The sequence below is a fragment of the Symphalangus syndactylus genome, chromosome 1 (genome assembly GCF_028878055.3).
Source record: "Symphalangus syndactylus isolate Jambi chromosome 1, NHGRI_mSymSyn1-v2.1_pri, whole genome shotgun sequence".
NCBI lineage: Eukaryota > Metazoa > Chordata > Mammalia > Primates > Hylobatidae > Symphalangus > Symphalangus syndactylus.
Window position 1 is genome coordinate 89,379,000 of NC_072423.2, and position 17,217 is coordinate 89,396,216.

A 17,217-nucleotide genomic window follows, 5' to 3' on the forward strand; every position below is an offset into this window, starting at 1 on the left:
TCACCTCATATCCTCTTACCCCACTCCAGGCAAGCAGCCAGCCCCGACCTTCCACTGGGATGGCCCGTCAGGGGACTGGGCCCTTGTCACCCCAGACTGCACGCCATGGTTCCCCCCACTTAGCCACCATGACCTCCTTCCTGTTCCTCCATACATCTCGCTCAGTCCAGCCCTAGAACCTGCTCTCTGCCTGCAACACTCCTCCCCTCCTAGGTCCCTCTCATTCCAGCTTCAGCTTCACCATCACTTCAGAGGCCTTTCCTGACCTGCAATCTAAAGCAGTCACGTGACCCTACAGGAATTCCCTATAAGGCACATTCATTATCAGATCTTTGTCCCGAAACCAGTCCTACCTCAGCTTTTCAATCGCCACAGTCAATAAAAAAGTCTCCTTTTTGACTTACACCAGCTGAGGACAGGCTTTCTAGCACCTACAACTAAAGAACCCTGATGGAGATGCTCAGACCTCCCCACCAGCAAGATCCAGCTAATCTTCCTTGCAGGTCTCCCTCCCTTCCAGGCTTGTGTAGGAAACCAAGTCCACAAGGCAGGTGGCAGGACTAGTGACTTGAGGCCTTGAAACACAAGGTCAAAAACCGCAGGGACATGGCAGATTTCATCTGCAGATTTATTTTTATTTCTGCTGTGCAATTAAAAGAAAACAAACAAAAAAAAGGGCAAGAGCTGTGAAAGGAAAGGAAGATGGGCTTCCCGGAAGCCAGTGTCCCAGTGTGTGCTCCCTCCCCTGGACCTTCCCAGCCCCGGGTGCGCCTGGTGCAGACAGACACGGGGAGGTGGTTATGTTTATTGTTTTCTTTTTTTAATGAAACTAGATCACTGCTTACAAAACCCTGCACAAGCCCTCCTGCCCATCCCCTTCACAGTTCCCTTGGCTCAGCCTCTCCTGTCTCACAGGAACTGCAACAAAATGGGTGTGGAACAGCCACCACCACGTCCATTGAACGACAGGAAGGGAGAGACCCTGGGCCCCAACCCTGGGCCTTTAGAGGGTGACAGTTCTTCCTTCCACATCCGTTCCCATGGGGCCTGGAGGTGCATGGATGAGGGTGGTCCATGCCACCATGGTTCTCAGGCCACCACTCAGACCAGAGTGAAATGATGTGAATGTCCCACCCCACAGAGCCCCCTCCCCCCATAGATTCCCCCCACCCCCCAAACCCTAATTCTACCCCTCTACTGAGATGAGGCCCAGCTTCCATCAGAAGGGCCAGGGCCTACAGGCTGTAGAACTTGAGGCTTCTGTCCATGCCTGTTGAAGCGATGAACTTGGCGTGATGCCCAAAGGCCACCCCTGTGGTCAGGCCGCTATGCTCTGAGGAGAAAGATAAGAGGCAACTGTGAGAAGGCTTTTCCTCCTTTATCCTCCTTTAGTCTGAACACTGATCCCTAATAACATATTCCCAAACAACCAGGCCTTCTCTAATTAGTATTTATCATACCGCAGGCTCCTGTTTGTTTTCCCTAGGCTGACCTGCACACTACCCCCAGTGCCTCCCTCAGTGCCTGGCATTTTTCACTGGTGGGATGAATGAATAAAGCAATGCCAGCCCCCCTTCTCACCTGAGCTTTCTGGGCAACTGCAATTCGGCTAGGTTTAGTTGAAAACCTCAGAGCTCAGCTTGTTTATGCCTAGTGCTCACTCCTTGCTCATTAAGTGGAACAGTCAATCGGCATGTTCCAGCTCATAGGGTTCCAACCCCAGGGCACTCAGGCCCCTAACACAGAGCAGGACCAGATAAGAGGCAGATGAGGCTGGGCAACATTCCTCATGGGACTCTGGAAATTCATGAACATCTGGCCAAATTCCTTCTAGATTTAGGATCACACCTGGAGTCAACCAACTCCCCATTAAAAAGCTCACGCTGTATTTTCAGCTACCTAACTCGGCTCCAAATCAAAACACCAGGTACAGTACAGGGTGAAAACCGGTGAGCCATATTGTTAGGATGGACACCTTTGTTACACAAACACACTGAGCAGGGCTCAGGAGAATACGGGGCAAGAAGAAATATCTTGTATCCTGCTCCCAACCTGCTAACGAGGACGAGAATTTCATCAACACACACAGCAGTAGCTCCCATTCACGCAGCATCTTAAGTGAGCATCAGGCACCCTGTTACCAGCATATTAGCATGCCACCTCCACAACACCAGCTGTCACACCCTACAAAGCTGTGCCAGTATTCCCATTTTCTAGATGAAGGAGCTAAAGATCTGAAAGGGAAAGTCACGTACCCCCAGGGCCACCTAACTGTTAGGTTAGAAACCCTATTACCCATTCTCTCAGCATCTCATACTTTTCTTCTCTAGCACTTATAATTGCAATTAAATGTGTACGTGTGAAATTAATCTACATTTGCCTTACTAACCGGACTATAAATCACATCAGTGCCCAAATCGGGTCTGTCTTATTCACTGCTCTATCCCACAAAAGACTAAGACCCAATGCTGAGTAAGAACAACTACAAATCCTGACTATGTGCCAGACACCATTCTGACCTATGTATTCACAGATGGTCCCCGATTTACCGTGGTTCAACTTGCAATATTTTCAGCTTATGATGGATTTATGAGGATGTGGCTCCATCATATCAAGGAGCACCTGTATGTATTTTCATCTAAACCTCAACAACCCCACTGAGTCTATAGTTATCATTCCCACTTTTCTGAGGCTCCAGAGAGGTTAAGTAATGTTGGATCTCAGAAAACAATACCCCAAAGTATGGTGGTTTGGCATGCTGAGGGCTTTGAACCAAGGTCTCTCTGACCATGTCCTGCCCTCCTGTCTCTTGCCTGACTAAGGGCAGATCATCTGAAAGGAACATCATGAATCCCCTTCCTGGGACTCTCAACCAGGGAAAATGAACTGTTCTCACAAGACAGAAGACTAGATGCCAGTCTTTGTCACAGACTGTCATGCATTATTTATCTAAGGCCTGCTCTGAGACAACTTTCATTACCTGAGAGACTCTGTAGTGCACTTCCTCCCCATCCCCCACATAACTTGTGTCACCACCACCCCCTAGAAGCCTTAGGCCCCCTACTCCCTTCTGTAGCTCAGGATGCCATAGAGTCATGTGTCACATAATGACACGTCAGCGATGGACCACATAAACACTGGTCCCATAAGATTACAGTGGAGCTGAAAAATTCCTATCACCAAATGATGTCATAACCATCATCATGTCACAGTGCAATGCATTATTCACATGTTTGTGGGGATACAGGTATAAACAAATCTACTACACTGCCAGTTGTATAAAAGTATAACATAGCTGAGCATGGTGGCTCACGCCTGTAATCCCAGCACTTTGGGAGGCCGAGGTGGGCAGATCACGAGGTCAGGAGTTTGAGACCAGCCTGGCCATCACAGTGAAACCTCGTCTCTACTACAAATACAAGTACAAAAAAAAAAAAAAATTAGCCAGATGTGGTGGCACACGCCTGAAGTCCCAGCTACTCGGGAGGCTGAGGCAGGAGAATCACTTGAACCCGGGAGGCAGAGGTTACAGTGAGCCAAGACCACGCCATTGCACTCCAGCCTGGGTGACAGAGCAAGACTCCATCTCAAAAAAAAAAAAAAGTATAACACAATTAGGTACAGTACGTTACTAGTTTATGTACAGACATATCCCAGGGACATCGCTGGTTCAGCTCCAGGCCACCAATAAAGCAAATATTGCAATAAGGCAAGACACACCCATTTTTTTGCTTTCTCAGTACATATAAAAGTTATGTTGGCCAGGCATGGTGGCTCATGCCTATAATCCCAGCACTTTGGGAGGCCGAGGCGGGTGGATCGCTTGAGTTCAGGAATTCAGGACCAGCCTGGCCAACATGAGGAAACCCTATCTCTACTAAAAATACAAAAATTAGCCGGGTGTGATGGTGCCCATCTGTGCTAGAACCCGGGAGGTGGAGGTTGCATTGAGCCGAGATTGTGCCACTGCACTCCAGCCTAGGCGACAGAGCTAGACTCCATCTCAAAAAAAAAAAAAACGTTACGTTTACACTATACTGTAGTCTATTAAGTGTGTAATAACATTATGTATGGTAAACAATGTACATACCTTAATCAAAAATACTTTATTGCTAAAACATGCTAACAACCATCAGACACTTCAGTGAGTTGTAATCTTTTTCCAAGACCCACCAGCAAGGTCTTGCCTTGATGCTGATGGCTGCTAACTGACAAGGCTGGTGTTTGCTGAAGGCTGAAGTGGCTGTGGCAATTTCTTAAAGTAAGACAACAAAGAAGTTTGCCACATCATTTGATTCTTCCTTTGACAAAAGATGTATCTGTGATGGACGCTGTTTGATAGCATTTTACCCACAGTAGAACTTTCTGAACTGGAATCAATCCTCTCAAATTCTGCACCTGCTTTATCAATTAAGTTTATGTAATATTCTAAATCCTTCATTATCATTTCAACAATGTTCACGGCATCTTCACCAGTGGTAGATTCCATCAAGAAACCACTTTCTTTGGTCATCCCTAACAGCTCCTCATCCATTAAAGCTTTAACATGAGATTGCAGCAATTCAGTCACATCTTTAGACTCCCCTTCGGATTCTAATTCTCTTACCACTTCCTTCACATCTGCAGTTACTCCCTCCACTGAAGTCCTCAATCCCTCAAAGTCATCCATGAGGGTTGAAGGGTTGGAATCAATTTCTTCCAAACTCCTCTTTATGTTCATAGTTTAACCTCCTCCCATGAATCACAAATGTTCTTAAGGGCATGTAGAATGGTGAATCCTTTCCAGGTTTTCAATTTACTTTGTCCAGATCCATCAAAGGAATCACTATTCATGGCAGCTATAGCTTTATAAAATGTATTTCTTAAGTAATAAGACTTCGAAGTCAAAATTACTCCTTGATGCGTAAGCCGAAGATCGGATACCAGCAGGCATGAAACATCTCCATCTGAGCTTCAGGGTAATGAGGTGCACTGTAATATTTTGAAAGGAATCTATTTTTCTGAACAGTACCTCTTAATGGGGGGCTTAAAAAATATTCAGTAAACCATGCTGTAAACAGATGTGTTGTCATCCAGACTTTGTTGTTCTATTTATAGAGCACAGACAGAGTAGATTTAGCCCTACATTCTTAAGGGCCCTACAATTTTCAGAATGCTAAATGAGCTTTGGCTTCAACGTAAAATCACCAGCTGCATTAGCCCCTAACAAGGGAATCACTCTGATCTTTGCAGCTTGGAAACCAGGCATTGACTTCTCTCTAGCTGTGCAAGTTCTAGATGTCACTTCCTTCCAATAGAAGGCTATTTCGTCTACATTGAAAATCTGTTGAGTGCGGCCACTGTCAATGATGTGAGCTAGGTCTTCCGGATAACTTGCTGCAGCTTCTACATCAGCATCTGCTGCTTCACCTTGTACTTTTCTGTTATGGAGACAGCTTCTTTCCTTAAACCTCATGAACCAACCTCTGCTAACTTCAAACTTTTCTTTTGTAGCTTCCTCACCTGTCTCAGCCTTCATAGAATTCAAGAGTTAGGATCTTGGTCTGGATTACAGTTTGGCTTAAAAGAATGTTGTGGCTGGTTTGATCTTCTAACCAGACCACTGAAACTTTCTCCATATCAGCAATAAGGATGTTCTGCTTTCTTATTCATTCACTGGAGTAGCACTTCTAATTTGCTTCAAGAATTTTCCTTTGCTTTCATAACTTGACTAATATTTGGTGTTAAGAGGCCTGGCTTTTGGCCTATTTGGCTTTTTACATGCCTTCCTCACTAAGCTCAATCAATTCTAGCTTTGGATTTTAAGTAAGAGACATGGGACACTTTCTTTCACTTGGACACGGAGAGGCCATAATACGGTTATTAAATGGCCTAGTTTCAATATTGTTGTGTCTAAGGAAATAGGGAGGTCTGAGAGGGAGAGAGATGAGGAACAGCTGGTGGGTGGAGTGGTCAGAACACACACACCATTTCATTTATCGAATAAATTCAGTATCTTATATGGGCACATTTCATGGTGCCCCCCCCACCGCAACAATTACAATAGCAACATCAAAGATCACTAATGGACACAATAAATCATGAAGAAGTTTGAAATACTGTGAGAATTACCAAAATTTGACACACAGACACAAAGTGAACACGTTGTTGGAAAAATGGCACTGACAGACTTGCTTGGGGCAAGGTTGCCAAAAACCTTCAATTTATAAAAAGCAAAGTATCCATAAAATACAATAAAGCTGAGTGCAATGACAAGGTATGCCTATGCTATGCTGTTTTTGGTATTAAGTATACTCTTTCCACTTATAAAAAAAAGTTAACTGTAAAACAGCACCAAGCAGGCCCTTTCAGGAGGTATCCGAGAAGAAGGCATTATCATCATAGGAGATGAGAGGTTTATGCATGTTGGTGCCCCTTAAGACCTTCCGGTGGGAAAAGATGTGGAGGTAGAAGACAGTGATGTTGGTGCTATGGTTAGGCTTCGTGCCCCTACCCAAATCTCATCTTGAATTGTAGTGCCCATAATCCCTACGTGCTGTGGGAGGGAGCCAGTGGAAAGTAACTGAATCATGGGGGTGGTTACCCCCATGCTGTTCTCATGATAGTGAGTTCTCACGAGATCTGATGGTTTTATGAGGGGCTTTAGCCCCTTTGCTCAGCATTCGTCTCTCCTGTTGCCATGTGAAGAAAGACATGTTTGCTTTCCCTTCTGCTATAACTATAAGTTTCCTGAGGCCTCCCCGGTCACTGTGAGTCAATTAAACCTCTTTCCCTTATAAATTACCCAGGCAGTTCTTCACAGCAGTGTGAGAACGGACTAATACAGTTGGTGATAATGATCCTGTGTAGGCCTAGGGTAATGTGTGCTTGTGTCTTAGTTTTTAACACGAAAAGTTTAAAAAGTAAAAAATCAAAATCAAAAAAATTAGAAAACAGAAAAAGCTTATAGAACAAGGATGTAAAGAGAGACAATATTTTTGTACAGCTGTACAATGTGTTTTTGTTTTATGTTAAATGTTATTATAAAAGAATCCATTTTTAAGTTTATAAAGTAAAAGTCAGTTAAGGCTTATTACTGAAGAAAAAGTTTTTTATGAATTTAGTAAAGCCTAAGTGTACTGTGTTTATAAAGTCTATAGCAGCATACAGTAATGTCCCAGGCCTTCACATTCACTCACAACTCACTCACTGAAAGCAACTTCCAGTCCTGCAAGCTCCATTCATGGCAAGCACTATACCAGTGTACCATTTTAAAAAAATCTCTTATACCTTATTTTTACTGAACCTTCTCTATGTTTAGACTTGTTTAGATACACAAATACTTACCATTGTGCTATAACTGTATTCACTACATTTAATATGCTGTACCAGTTTGTAGCCTAGGAGCAATAATAGACTATACTAAGGTTATAGCAATAGCCTTGGTGTGTAGTAGGCTACACCGTTTAGATCTGTGTAAGTTCACTCTACAATGGTCGCACATGACGAAATCACCTAACATTTCTCCGAACATATCCCCATTATTAAGTGACATATAGACTGTATAAGCTTCAATCATCTGACCCTTCTGCAGGTGTAATATAATGTGGGCCTCCCATGCATATGCAAGTAATTAAAATGGCTCTCCTCCTGTCACTGTCTAATGTTCACTTATTTTAGATTCAGTTATCAAACGTTCAGAGGGAGTTTTCTCTCCCTTCAGTAACCTGCCCAATGCCACAGGCATGGAAGTGGCAGAGCGAGCACTAGCATGTACTGCCATGCCGTCTGACTCGTTGTTTCCTTAGTCATAAAGCTCTGCCTCAGGTGGTAACCAAAAGCTGCTTAGGTAAATTCATGCAAGCCCTAGAAATTCCTAACCCAGTGAGGCTTCCCTCCAGGCCTGGGCACCTAGAGAGACCCCAGGAGCCCAGGACCAGCCTCTACCTGTAAAGTGAAGAATCTCTGTCCATTGTTTGCAGATGTAGATCTGGACATCCGTGCCCCCAAGGGCCAGGTAGGTACCACTCTGGTCGAAGATCAGTGACTTTACCTGCCAGAAACAGAAAGAGAGAAGGTCACACAAGGGGAACAGAAACTATGGGGCAATTGTGGATAAGCAGAAGCAATTAGATTAATTCAATAAATAATTGACAAACAAGGAGACACAATGGAAAGCTGGGCGGGATGGGGGGAAGGGCACACCTCAAAGTTGTTATCCAGCTGCAATGTCTTAAAGTTCTTAAGCTTGCGCAGATCCCAGAGCTTGACAGAGGAGTCATCAGCCGCTGTAGCCAGGTAGTAACCATTCTCAGAGAAGGCGATGCTAGTGATGGGGCCCGAGTGGCCAGGGAAGTTGGCCACATTAGTACGTTCCTACAGTGGCGGTGGGTAGTAAAATACGTCACCCATAGATCATGAGAGGAAGAAAATGGGGCTCACCAAACTCCTACCTGAGATGTCCCTCACTGTCCTTCCAGGAAGGACAGCCAGCGGGACCCCCTAGACCACACCATCATATCACATACGCATAGCCAGTGTCTCTCCACCTTCAGGGCCAGGTGCCACAAGCACCTCACCAGCACTGCATTGTCACAAACACTCCCTCTGTCCCTGGGCCTCAGATGCAGGCCTACCATGTCCTACCTTCAAGTCCCAGATCTTGATCTGAGAGTCCATGGTTCCTGTTCCAAAGATGAGTCCGTCAGGGTGGAACTGTGCACAGGTGAGAGCTGTGGAAGAGGGAAGATGGATCTGTGGTCAGAGCCCACCAGGGAGAGACTAATAGCAGCAAAGGTAGGTTCCTTGTTCTTCACATTCCTCAGTGCACCCAGCACAAAGCCCGCACTAGGCAGGTGCTCATGGTAAATGTATCTTTAGAACAAATAAACGAATGACTAAATAAAATGTAAAAATAAATTAATAAACAGCAAACACAAAAGCTGAGTGCCTACGAGGCAACTTACAGCAGCCGGAGGTCTCATCTGTCACCTTGGTGAGCACACGCCCTGTCTGGATGTCAGAGAAAGCCCAGTACTGGGGAAAAAAAAAAAGAGAGACAATGGAGTCAGTGAGAAAGTGGGTCCCAGGCTCTGGTGGCCCTTCAGCAAGACAGATCCCCTGGTTTGGCAAACCCTGGCAAACATTCTCCTTTGAGGTTCTGGGGAACCAGCTGGGGTGGGAAGATGTTCCTGCCACCCAGGATGTTCAAGCTTGGGGACCAGCAGGCCTCTCCAGGGCACTGGCTAGGACCGCACCTGATCATCGGAGGAGCTCAGGAGATAGTCACCAGTGGCGTGAAGGCTGAGGCCTGTCACAGCACTCTCATGGGCCCGAACCACCTGTACACAAGAGGCATTGGGGACCGACCAAATCCTGATAGTGGCATCGGGGGAAGCAGAAAACACCAGGTCCTACAAGGAAAACAAAGACAGAATATCAGAGTCAGAAAAAGAGATACAGACCAAAACAATCATAAAACGGGGCTGGGGATGCCCACAACTGCCAACAATTGCTTCTCCTTTCAGCCCTGCCCTCCCTGGAACCACCTACCCACCCAATGGTGCCCAAGACAGCCAATGGTAAACACTATTAAAGTGCTAACTCATACAGCATCAGGGCTTGTGGAGGCGTCCTCGCCATCTAGTGGTAAAAAGGCTAACTGCAACAGACAGCAATTTTCCCATTTCCAGGACCAAAGGAAAAATGTAGCTAGTACAATCGAGACACTGAATTTTTTATTCTATTTCATTGAAATTTAAATAGCCACATGCAGCTAATTGCTACTGTACTGTATGGCACAGGTCTGAGCAGTATTGGGACTGGAAGGGGCTGCATGGCTGTATTTCAGTGCATTCCACTTTTATGGATTTCCAGGGTAAGTTAATTTTCCAACAGATTTGGGGCAGGGAGAGAATTTCGTGTCACTCACCAATTTTTTCTTTAGTTAGGATATTAAAAGCCATAAGGTAAAAATAACTACCATCTTTTTTATCAATACAATTTCATGAGACCTAACTGTTAATACCCATAAGCAAGAAAACAGTGCTCTCGATTTGAACCAATTTAGTCATGAAAAATTCACCATGTTATTCTTATATTTCTCATTTCCCTAAGGTCCAAGGGAAATCTTGACTGGGAAGCACTAAACCAACCACTGTCCTGCAGCCCCAAACCTAAACTGTCTTAGGCTTAAAATTCGAATCCCATAATATCATTAATCTGGTCCCATGAGTTACCTTTACCCTGTAAACCAGAGGTTCTGTTTACAACCTACACCACTTTCAACAGTCAACATGATTTTTACCCATCTTGGAGGATCATGGGAAAGCAGATATATCTGTCTTCCTCGTAAGTGTGAGTTGAGATTGTGTTGAGCTTTGTTTTCTGTAGTTTATATTAGGAACACTGTAAGATTTTTTCTTTCCCTAATATGAAATATTTCAATGAATATGCTTGTCAAACTACACATTTCCTTTCTCTCCCTGGCTGGAAGACCACTGCTTTAGAAGGTCTCACACAGAGTGAAGGGCAATCTCCACAACTCCAGAGTGAGCCCCTCCAAGTGCCCACTCAGGAATCAGAGTCAGAGCTCTTTCCCAGCCCCACTTCACAGAGACAGCAGTGGGGTGAGGGACAAACAACAGCCAAGGAAAGAAGAACCAAGGGTGGCGAGGAGAACCCCTTACCTGGGAAGGGTGAAACACCACGCTGGTGACCTTCTTGGTATGGCCTTTGAGGGTAGCCAGGATTTGTTCAGAACTTTTGTCAAACACAACGACATTTTTATCCGCCCCACCTGGAGAAGACCCAAAAAGACCAATGAGCCAGGCCCACCCAGGCCCTTTTGCTCAAGGAAATGCTTTTGTCCCCATGCCCATGAAGAGGACAAGGAGCATGCACCTTCCCTGCTGCCCCTCCCCACTTTGGCCTGCCAGGCTAGGCCCAGACTCTCACCAGTGAGGATCTTGTTGGTGTCGGACGGGCAGAGGTCCAGGGCCAGGATCCCAGGAATGCTGGCACTGTGCAACCCCTTTGCAAAGAGACACACCAAACCCTGTCACAGCCAAATCACAGCAGGCCACAAAGCCACAGACCTCCCCTACTGCCATCCCCAGTCACCCATGTTCTCAGGGGAGCAAGAGTTACTTCTATTCCTTATCCATACCTCTTGGCTATCTGCCTGGTACGGTAACTCCCTCACTGCATCACTGGGAAACCCACAGCTGGGCAGGAAGAGGAGCCCTGACAACTCAGCAGCCCAGGCGAGAAACAGCGCCAGGAGCCTGGGACAGCTCTGCACTCAGCACTCCCCATGCTGGCCCGCCCACCCCAGAAACAAAACGGGAGGGCTATCTCCAAGACAGTGGAGACCCAGATGCTCACCACGTGGGATGCCACCTGCCGGTATTTGCTGAGCTCTTCTGGCTTCACCAGCTCCTCAGGCACAGTCTTCCCTCTCTGAGAAAATGAAAAGCCCCCAAAGAAGAGCAGCAATGAATCCAAGATTCAGCCGCCCTCTCTCTCCTAAGGGGTCAACCGCCTCCCACCAGGCCAGCTTTCTCCTGGCTTCAGAAGAGAACTCACCTTCTTGCGCTCCGTGGTTAGCACAGTGGCTTTGTCTTGAAGCTGGGGAAGAACAGGCTCAATGTGAGACAAATTATCTTGCAGGGAGAAAAGTGCATTAGATGCTGGTCACACCTGTGCTTTCAAAAGCAGCACCAAGAACTTGCTATCTGCCAACTTCTACATTACAGGCTTAAAGGCATTCTCTCTTCTTACTTCCATCCCAGCTTTATGAGAGGGGTGTTGACGACCTTATTTTACAGCTGAGGAAACTGAGCCTCAGAGAAGTGAAGTCAATTGCCCAAGGTCGCAGAGGTGATAAACAGCAGAGCAAGAATAGAAGCCAGGACTGTAGAGCTCCCATAGATCTACACACCACTAAGCCAGGGGCTCAGACATATGCTGACAATTTGAACTGCTCGGAAAGACACTAAGAAGCCCTGCAAATGAGAATCCCATTGAACTTGCAATCAGGAGCCCAGTTCTGCCTCTCAGATGTGTCTTTCATCTGTAAAATAAGGATTATAATTCCTGTCTTATTGCCCTCATAGAAAAAAAGCAAGAAAACATATAAAAGTAGTTTACTATCTGCAAAGAATCCCAGTAACAATAAGAGCTAAAAGGTGCACTTATCAGTAATGAAATCTTTTAAATTCCCACAGCCTGCCTATACAGTGGATATGATTATATTCTCAGTTTAGAAGCTAGGGAAATGAGACACGGAAGGGTTGGCTAAGTAAGCCAAGGTCATAAAGCTTACAAGTAGTGGCATCAAAATACAAACCCAGGCAATCTGGTCCCAGGGTCCATGCTCTGCACCACTCAACTCCCAAAAGCACAGCGATTTTAGTCACAATGGACTCCAGACAGATGGTGAAAAGTAAGGGCCCATCAGCACTCCCACCAGGTGAGAGCAGGACTTACCTTCTGAATAATCTCTGGGGTCATTCCCACCAGCTCACCCAAATCCATTGGCTCACCTGCACCCTGAAGAGAAGAAAGGTGAGGGTGAGGGGCACAGAGCACCAAAGACACCTGCATAAGAACAGTTCTGTGGGCCACTGTACACAAATGGGCTGCTGGTAAGGGAAGGGGGACACTTACCACAACACTTGGTTGGGAACTTGGCACAGCCTGGGGCACAATGAGGCCAGCCTGTGGTTTCAGGGTAGCCAGAGCTGAGAGAAAAGGCGATGTTAGAAATGGGATATTACAAAGCAGAACCAGCCCAGGGTGAGGGATGGCAGGGGAGAGGCTGCACCTTCTCGGGCAGCAGTGACTTCCTTGGTGAGACGGGCAATGACACGGCAGGCGGCATCGTGCTGGTACAGAGCGTGTGACAGCTCTTGGCGGGTTGTTTGCAGCTGCTGGCGCAGAGTGAAGCTGTGCAGCATGACTGCATCCTGGGAGAGGCAAATATCATTGTAAGGTGAAGTGGGGGGCGCAGGGAGTACCCAGTGGAGTCAGCCCTTGGGAAGGGGATGCTGCCTCCTATCCCAGAGCCTAGACCAGTATCAGTGACCCAAACAATATCCGAGCAAATATGAATGTGCCAGCAGACACTCTTGAGCTCCTACCCCAAGCCAACCACTGGGCACACAGACAGGAGGGGGAGCCAGCTCTTTCCCATCCCCACCTTCCCTAATTTACTGGCAAATCCCAGCTGTCATGCCGTCACCTCTCTAAAAGAGAATAACAACACTGCTGCTGCTGCTATTTATTGATCGCCCTCGTTGTGTCAGGCACAGGCACTGTGCCAGACAGTCCTGCAGGATGTATTCAATCATTCAATTCATAATTCTAGAGCACCTACTATGTAGCAGGTGCTGCTCTCAATGCTGGGGATACAACGAAGAATAAAACAAATCCCTGATGTCACCAAGTTTACCCTCTAAATAATGCTCCATCCTTCCCACCCCCAAGTCCTAACCCAGCAATGCATTCTCTTCAAGTGGGGAAGATGCTGATTCTCTTGCAGGAACTCACCCACTCATCCTGCAAGGCTTTCAGAATGGCCGGGATGCTGGTGGCCGAGGGAGGCTTGGGCCGGATTGGGTGAGCAACTGCCGAAAGGGAAAGCAGGTATGAAGAACATAACCCAGGGGCCTCCCCCGCCATCACATCTTTTCCTTTTAGCCATAAACAGCCCACCATCTCTTCCTCCAGTGCACTGGCACCACCTCCCATCCTCTCAGGCTCTGAGCTAAGATGGCCCTAGACTAAGGCAGCCAATAGGCACCTTTGATGTCGATGAGCTGCTCCTCGGAGAGAGGCTGGTTGTTGATGGGGTCGGTGCCATTCTCTGCAATGTACTTCTCAATGAGCCGCCGCTCATAAACATGATTAGAGACAGGGGACACACATGGGTGCTCCGGCACTTCGTTAGAGACTGTAGAGAAAAGGCCGGCAGTGAGCTTGGAGTGAAGGCAATCTTGGGCCTAGAGGATTCCTCACCTGCTATTAGCCCCAACAAGACAAGGCATCCTCACACTCAACTAGCAGAAAGCAAGACATTTGACCCTAAGCCAGCTCTGTACAGGACCCAGAATGCTTTCCAGCTATGGAACTAGCTTTTCCTTTAGTCTCCTGACAATCAGATAGTCAACAAATAATTATTAACAACTACTATGTGCCAAGCACCTAGAGAACAGCAGTCCATTATCGCCACCTCATATCTGAACAATGATTGTGTACTCTATGAATACAGTTTACTCCATGACATGGAGATATACATGAAGCCATTCAAATCTCTGCCATCCATCTTAGTCTATAGCTCCAGAAGGATTATCAAAGAAATTATAAAGTCTGAGAATATAGGAATAACAAACTCAGTTTCTCCTATTCTCTCACAAAACAAAATACTTCTGTGACCTCAGATGTGACCATCTGGGTGTCCTCCAATTCAATTCTGACACCAGGTACCTGGAGATAGTGTCAGATCACACAGGTTAAGGTCTTGGTCCCACCAGACTCCCCCGCCCCTTCAGATGCCAATCGCAAGCCCCAGGTTGTTTGACCTATTCTTCTGATCTACCAGCTGTAAATCAGGGTTCCCATGACCCCCTTTTTGGGTTCTATTAATTTGCAACAGTGTCTCACAGAATTGTGGAAAACACTTATGTTTACCAGTTTATTATAAAGGATATTACAAAGGATACAGATGAAGAGGTGCATAGGTTGAGGTATGGGAGAAGGAGTACACAGCTTCCCATGCCTTCCCTGGGTACCCCACCCTCCAGGAACCCCCACATGTTCTGCTATACAGAAGCTCTTAGAATCCTGTCCTTTTGTATTTTTATGAAAACTTCAATTACAAAGGCATGATTCAATAAATCACTGGTCACTAGTGACAACTTCAGTCCCTCTCGTTCCCCCAGGTAAGTGGGGGTTAGGACTGAAAATCCCAACCTAAAATACCCTTTAGTCTTCCTAGGTGACCAGTCCCCATCCTGAAGCTATTGAGGTCTGCCAGCTACCAGTCAACTGATTAGCATACAGACAGACACTTATCACCTGGAAGATTCCAAGGAGCAAAGTGGCAATCACTACAATAAAAATATTTTAAAATATTTACATGGCACATTTGCATGGCAAATTTCTACGTGCCAAGCACAATTCTAGGCATACAGTACAGTAATTCATCTTCACAACAACCCGCAATAGAGGTATCATTTACACTCTTGCCTGCGTAGACTGTGCACCCCTTGAGGATAAGGATTACAGCTGGTCTCTCACTTCCAGTACAATGCAGATGCCCCCGGAGCACTCGGTAAACATCTAACAAATGAGTGAACCATGCCAGGAAGGATGGTGCTGGGGAACGTAAAAGAGAGCTTCCCCAAGATTGGAAGGAAACAATAAATGTGAAGGTACTTTGCGAGCTGTAATTTCTTCAATGTGAGGGATTCCTTTTCCATCATTTCCCTTCCTTCTTCCCCCTCTTTGGAACAACGTACAGGTTCTGAGAAGAGAAGGAAGTGAACAGCAAAAGGGAGGGGAAACGAGTAATCTGATGAAACAACGAAAAGGGAAAGGAAAATGTCTGTACGTCATGATAAAATATCAAACGGAAAGATGGTGGAAGGTATGGAAAAAGCATGGATTCAGGGTCCAAGCTCCGTGTCACCTAACTACGTCACCCAGCTCTGCCACTGACTAGCTACGCATCCTTAGATAGCCCCGCTCTTCCTCCGCCTTGCATCCTCATCTGCAAAACCAGGATCTTTATTTCTCCTTTAGGGAGTTCTTGTGAGGATAAAATGAGATCATAGACTTGGAAGCGCGTTGTTTACCACTAAGGGCTTTATAAATGTGCGCTGTTTTTATTAGTCATACAGTTTAAGGCTAGGAGCCAGATACCTAGCTGCCAGCCTTGCCTCTACCTCTAACTCATCATGTGACCTTTGCAAATTGCAAAAGCCCCGACTATCCGAGCGAGGCCTCGCAAAACATCCAGTGCAAGGCTCTCGATTTTGCAGATGGGGAAACCGAGAGCCCGGAGCCTTGAGCCAATTCACAAAGCCAATGGGAGGCGAACCCTGGACAAGACCTCGGGTTTCCTGACTCCTACATTAAGGCTGTTTCCCTTGCACCAGCTCTCTCTGTCCAGACCTGTTTCCACTCTGTAGAATGAGGCGACCGGCCTCAGTAATGTCTGCGACAATAAACCTCAGGCACTATGTAAACTGCGGAGCACTGCGCAAATGCACCCCGCTCCGAGGGGAGGGCTCCGGGGCTGACAGGCCGCCGCTCGGCCTCCGGAGCGCCCCATTCCCGCCTCCACCCCGGCCCAGGCGCCGCAGCGGACCGCACACGCTCCCGCTCCGCTCCGCTCTCTGGCCTCCTGCGACCCGCGCCTGGCCGCAACCAACACTCACTGGAGCAGATTAGGGACATGGCGCCGTCACCGCGCTCCGAAGCGCCACACGCCGGGCTCCGGGACTAGCTTCTGAGCCTCCACGAGCCACTTCCGGTCCCCCGCTGCTGCCGGGGCTGCTCCGCGGCGAGCTGGGAGCCGCCAGCCGAGCGATGCTAGCGCAGCGCTTCACGTGGGAGTGGGGTCAGCCGCGCGCCACAGCCTTCAGCACCTAACGGAAATTGCCCTTTCCCAGAATGCAGTCGGGCAGGAAAGGGCCCGCCACGAACACTCGGTTATTTCCGGATTGACTCGGCTCGTTCCGTAAAGCGCCGGAGGCTTGGCGGGGCGTCGGGAGAGAGGAGGCTCGAAACTACATTTCCCATGAAGCAGTGAGAATTTAAAACCAAAACAATTGGACAGCACTTGTTTTGACAAGTGTGAGGCACTGTGCCACGGGACCCCGGTCTTTGAAACCTTGGCGTGCGCGAGAATTTCCCAGTGAGTTTGTTAAAATGCAGATTCCTCGGGTCTGCGTAGACAGACTGTGCCCCACGCTTTTCTAAGTCAATTGTTTCTCGGGCTACCCTTTAAGAGACGCTGCTGGATGGTCTGGTGAAGAAAATACAGAGACAGATGGGTAGAAGAACTAAGAAAACAGCTAAGAAAGTGTTTTGGTCCTGACTACTACCATTTCGCTCTGTGATTTGGGGCAATTCACATTGGCTTCCCTGCCCTTTCTTCTTTGTCAAAAGACAAAATCACAACAAATTTAGTTTAAAGATTTTTTTTTTTCTTAAGAGACGGACTCTGGCAAT

General features: G+C 47.0%; 1 protein-coding gene across 1 annotated transcript; it reads right to left on the bottom strand.

The window, feature by feature from the left end:
- Nucleotides 1–614: 614 nt before the first annotated feature.
- On the bottom strand, nucleotides 615–16,776 carry PRPF19 (pre-mRNA processing factor 19). Its single transcript, XM_055276761.2, has 16 exons — nucleotides 16,422–16,776; nucleotides 13,784–13,933; nucleotides 13,531–13,607; nucleotides 12,806–12,947; nucleotides 12,649–12,722; nucleotides 12,469–12,531; nucleotides 11,566–11,607; nucleotides 11,365–11,439; nucleotides 10,936–11,011; nucleotides 10,668–10,777; nucleotides 9,237–9,392; nucleotides 8,946–9,015; nucleotides 8,626–8,711; nucleotides 8,185–8,355; nucleotides 7,927–8,032; nucleotides 615–1,333 (listed from the first exon to the last, which is right to left on the bottom strand). Exons 1-16 carry the CDS (start codon nucleotides 16,438–16,440, stop codon nucleotides 1,236–1,238), a joined length of 1,515 nt encoding a protein of 504 aa, XP_055132736.1. The 5' UTR covers nucleotides 16,441–16,776; the 3' UTR covers nucleotides 615–1,235.
- Between the last annotated feature and the right edge of the window lie 441 nt (nucleotides 16,777–17,217).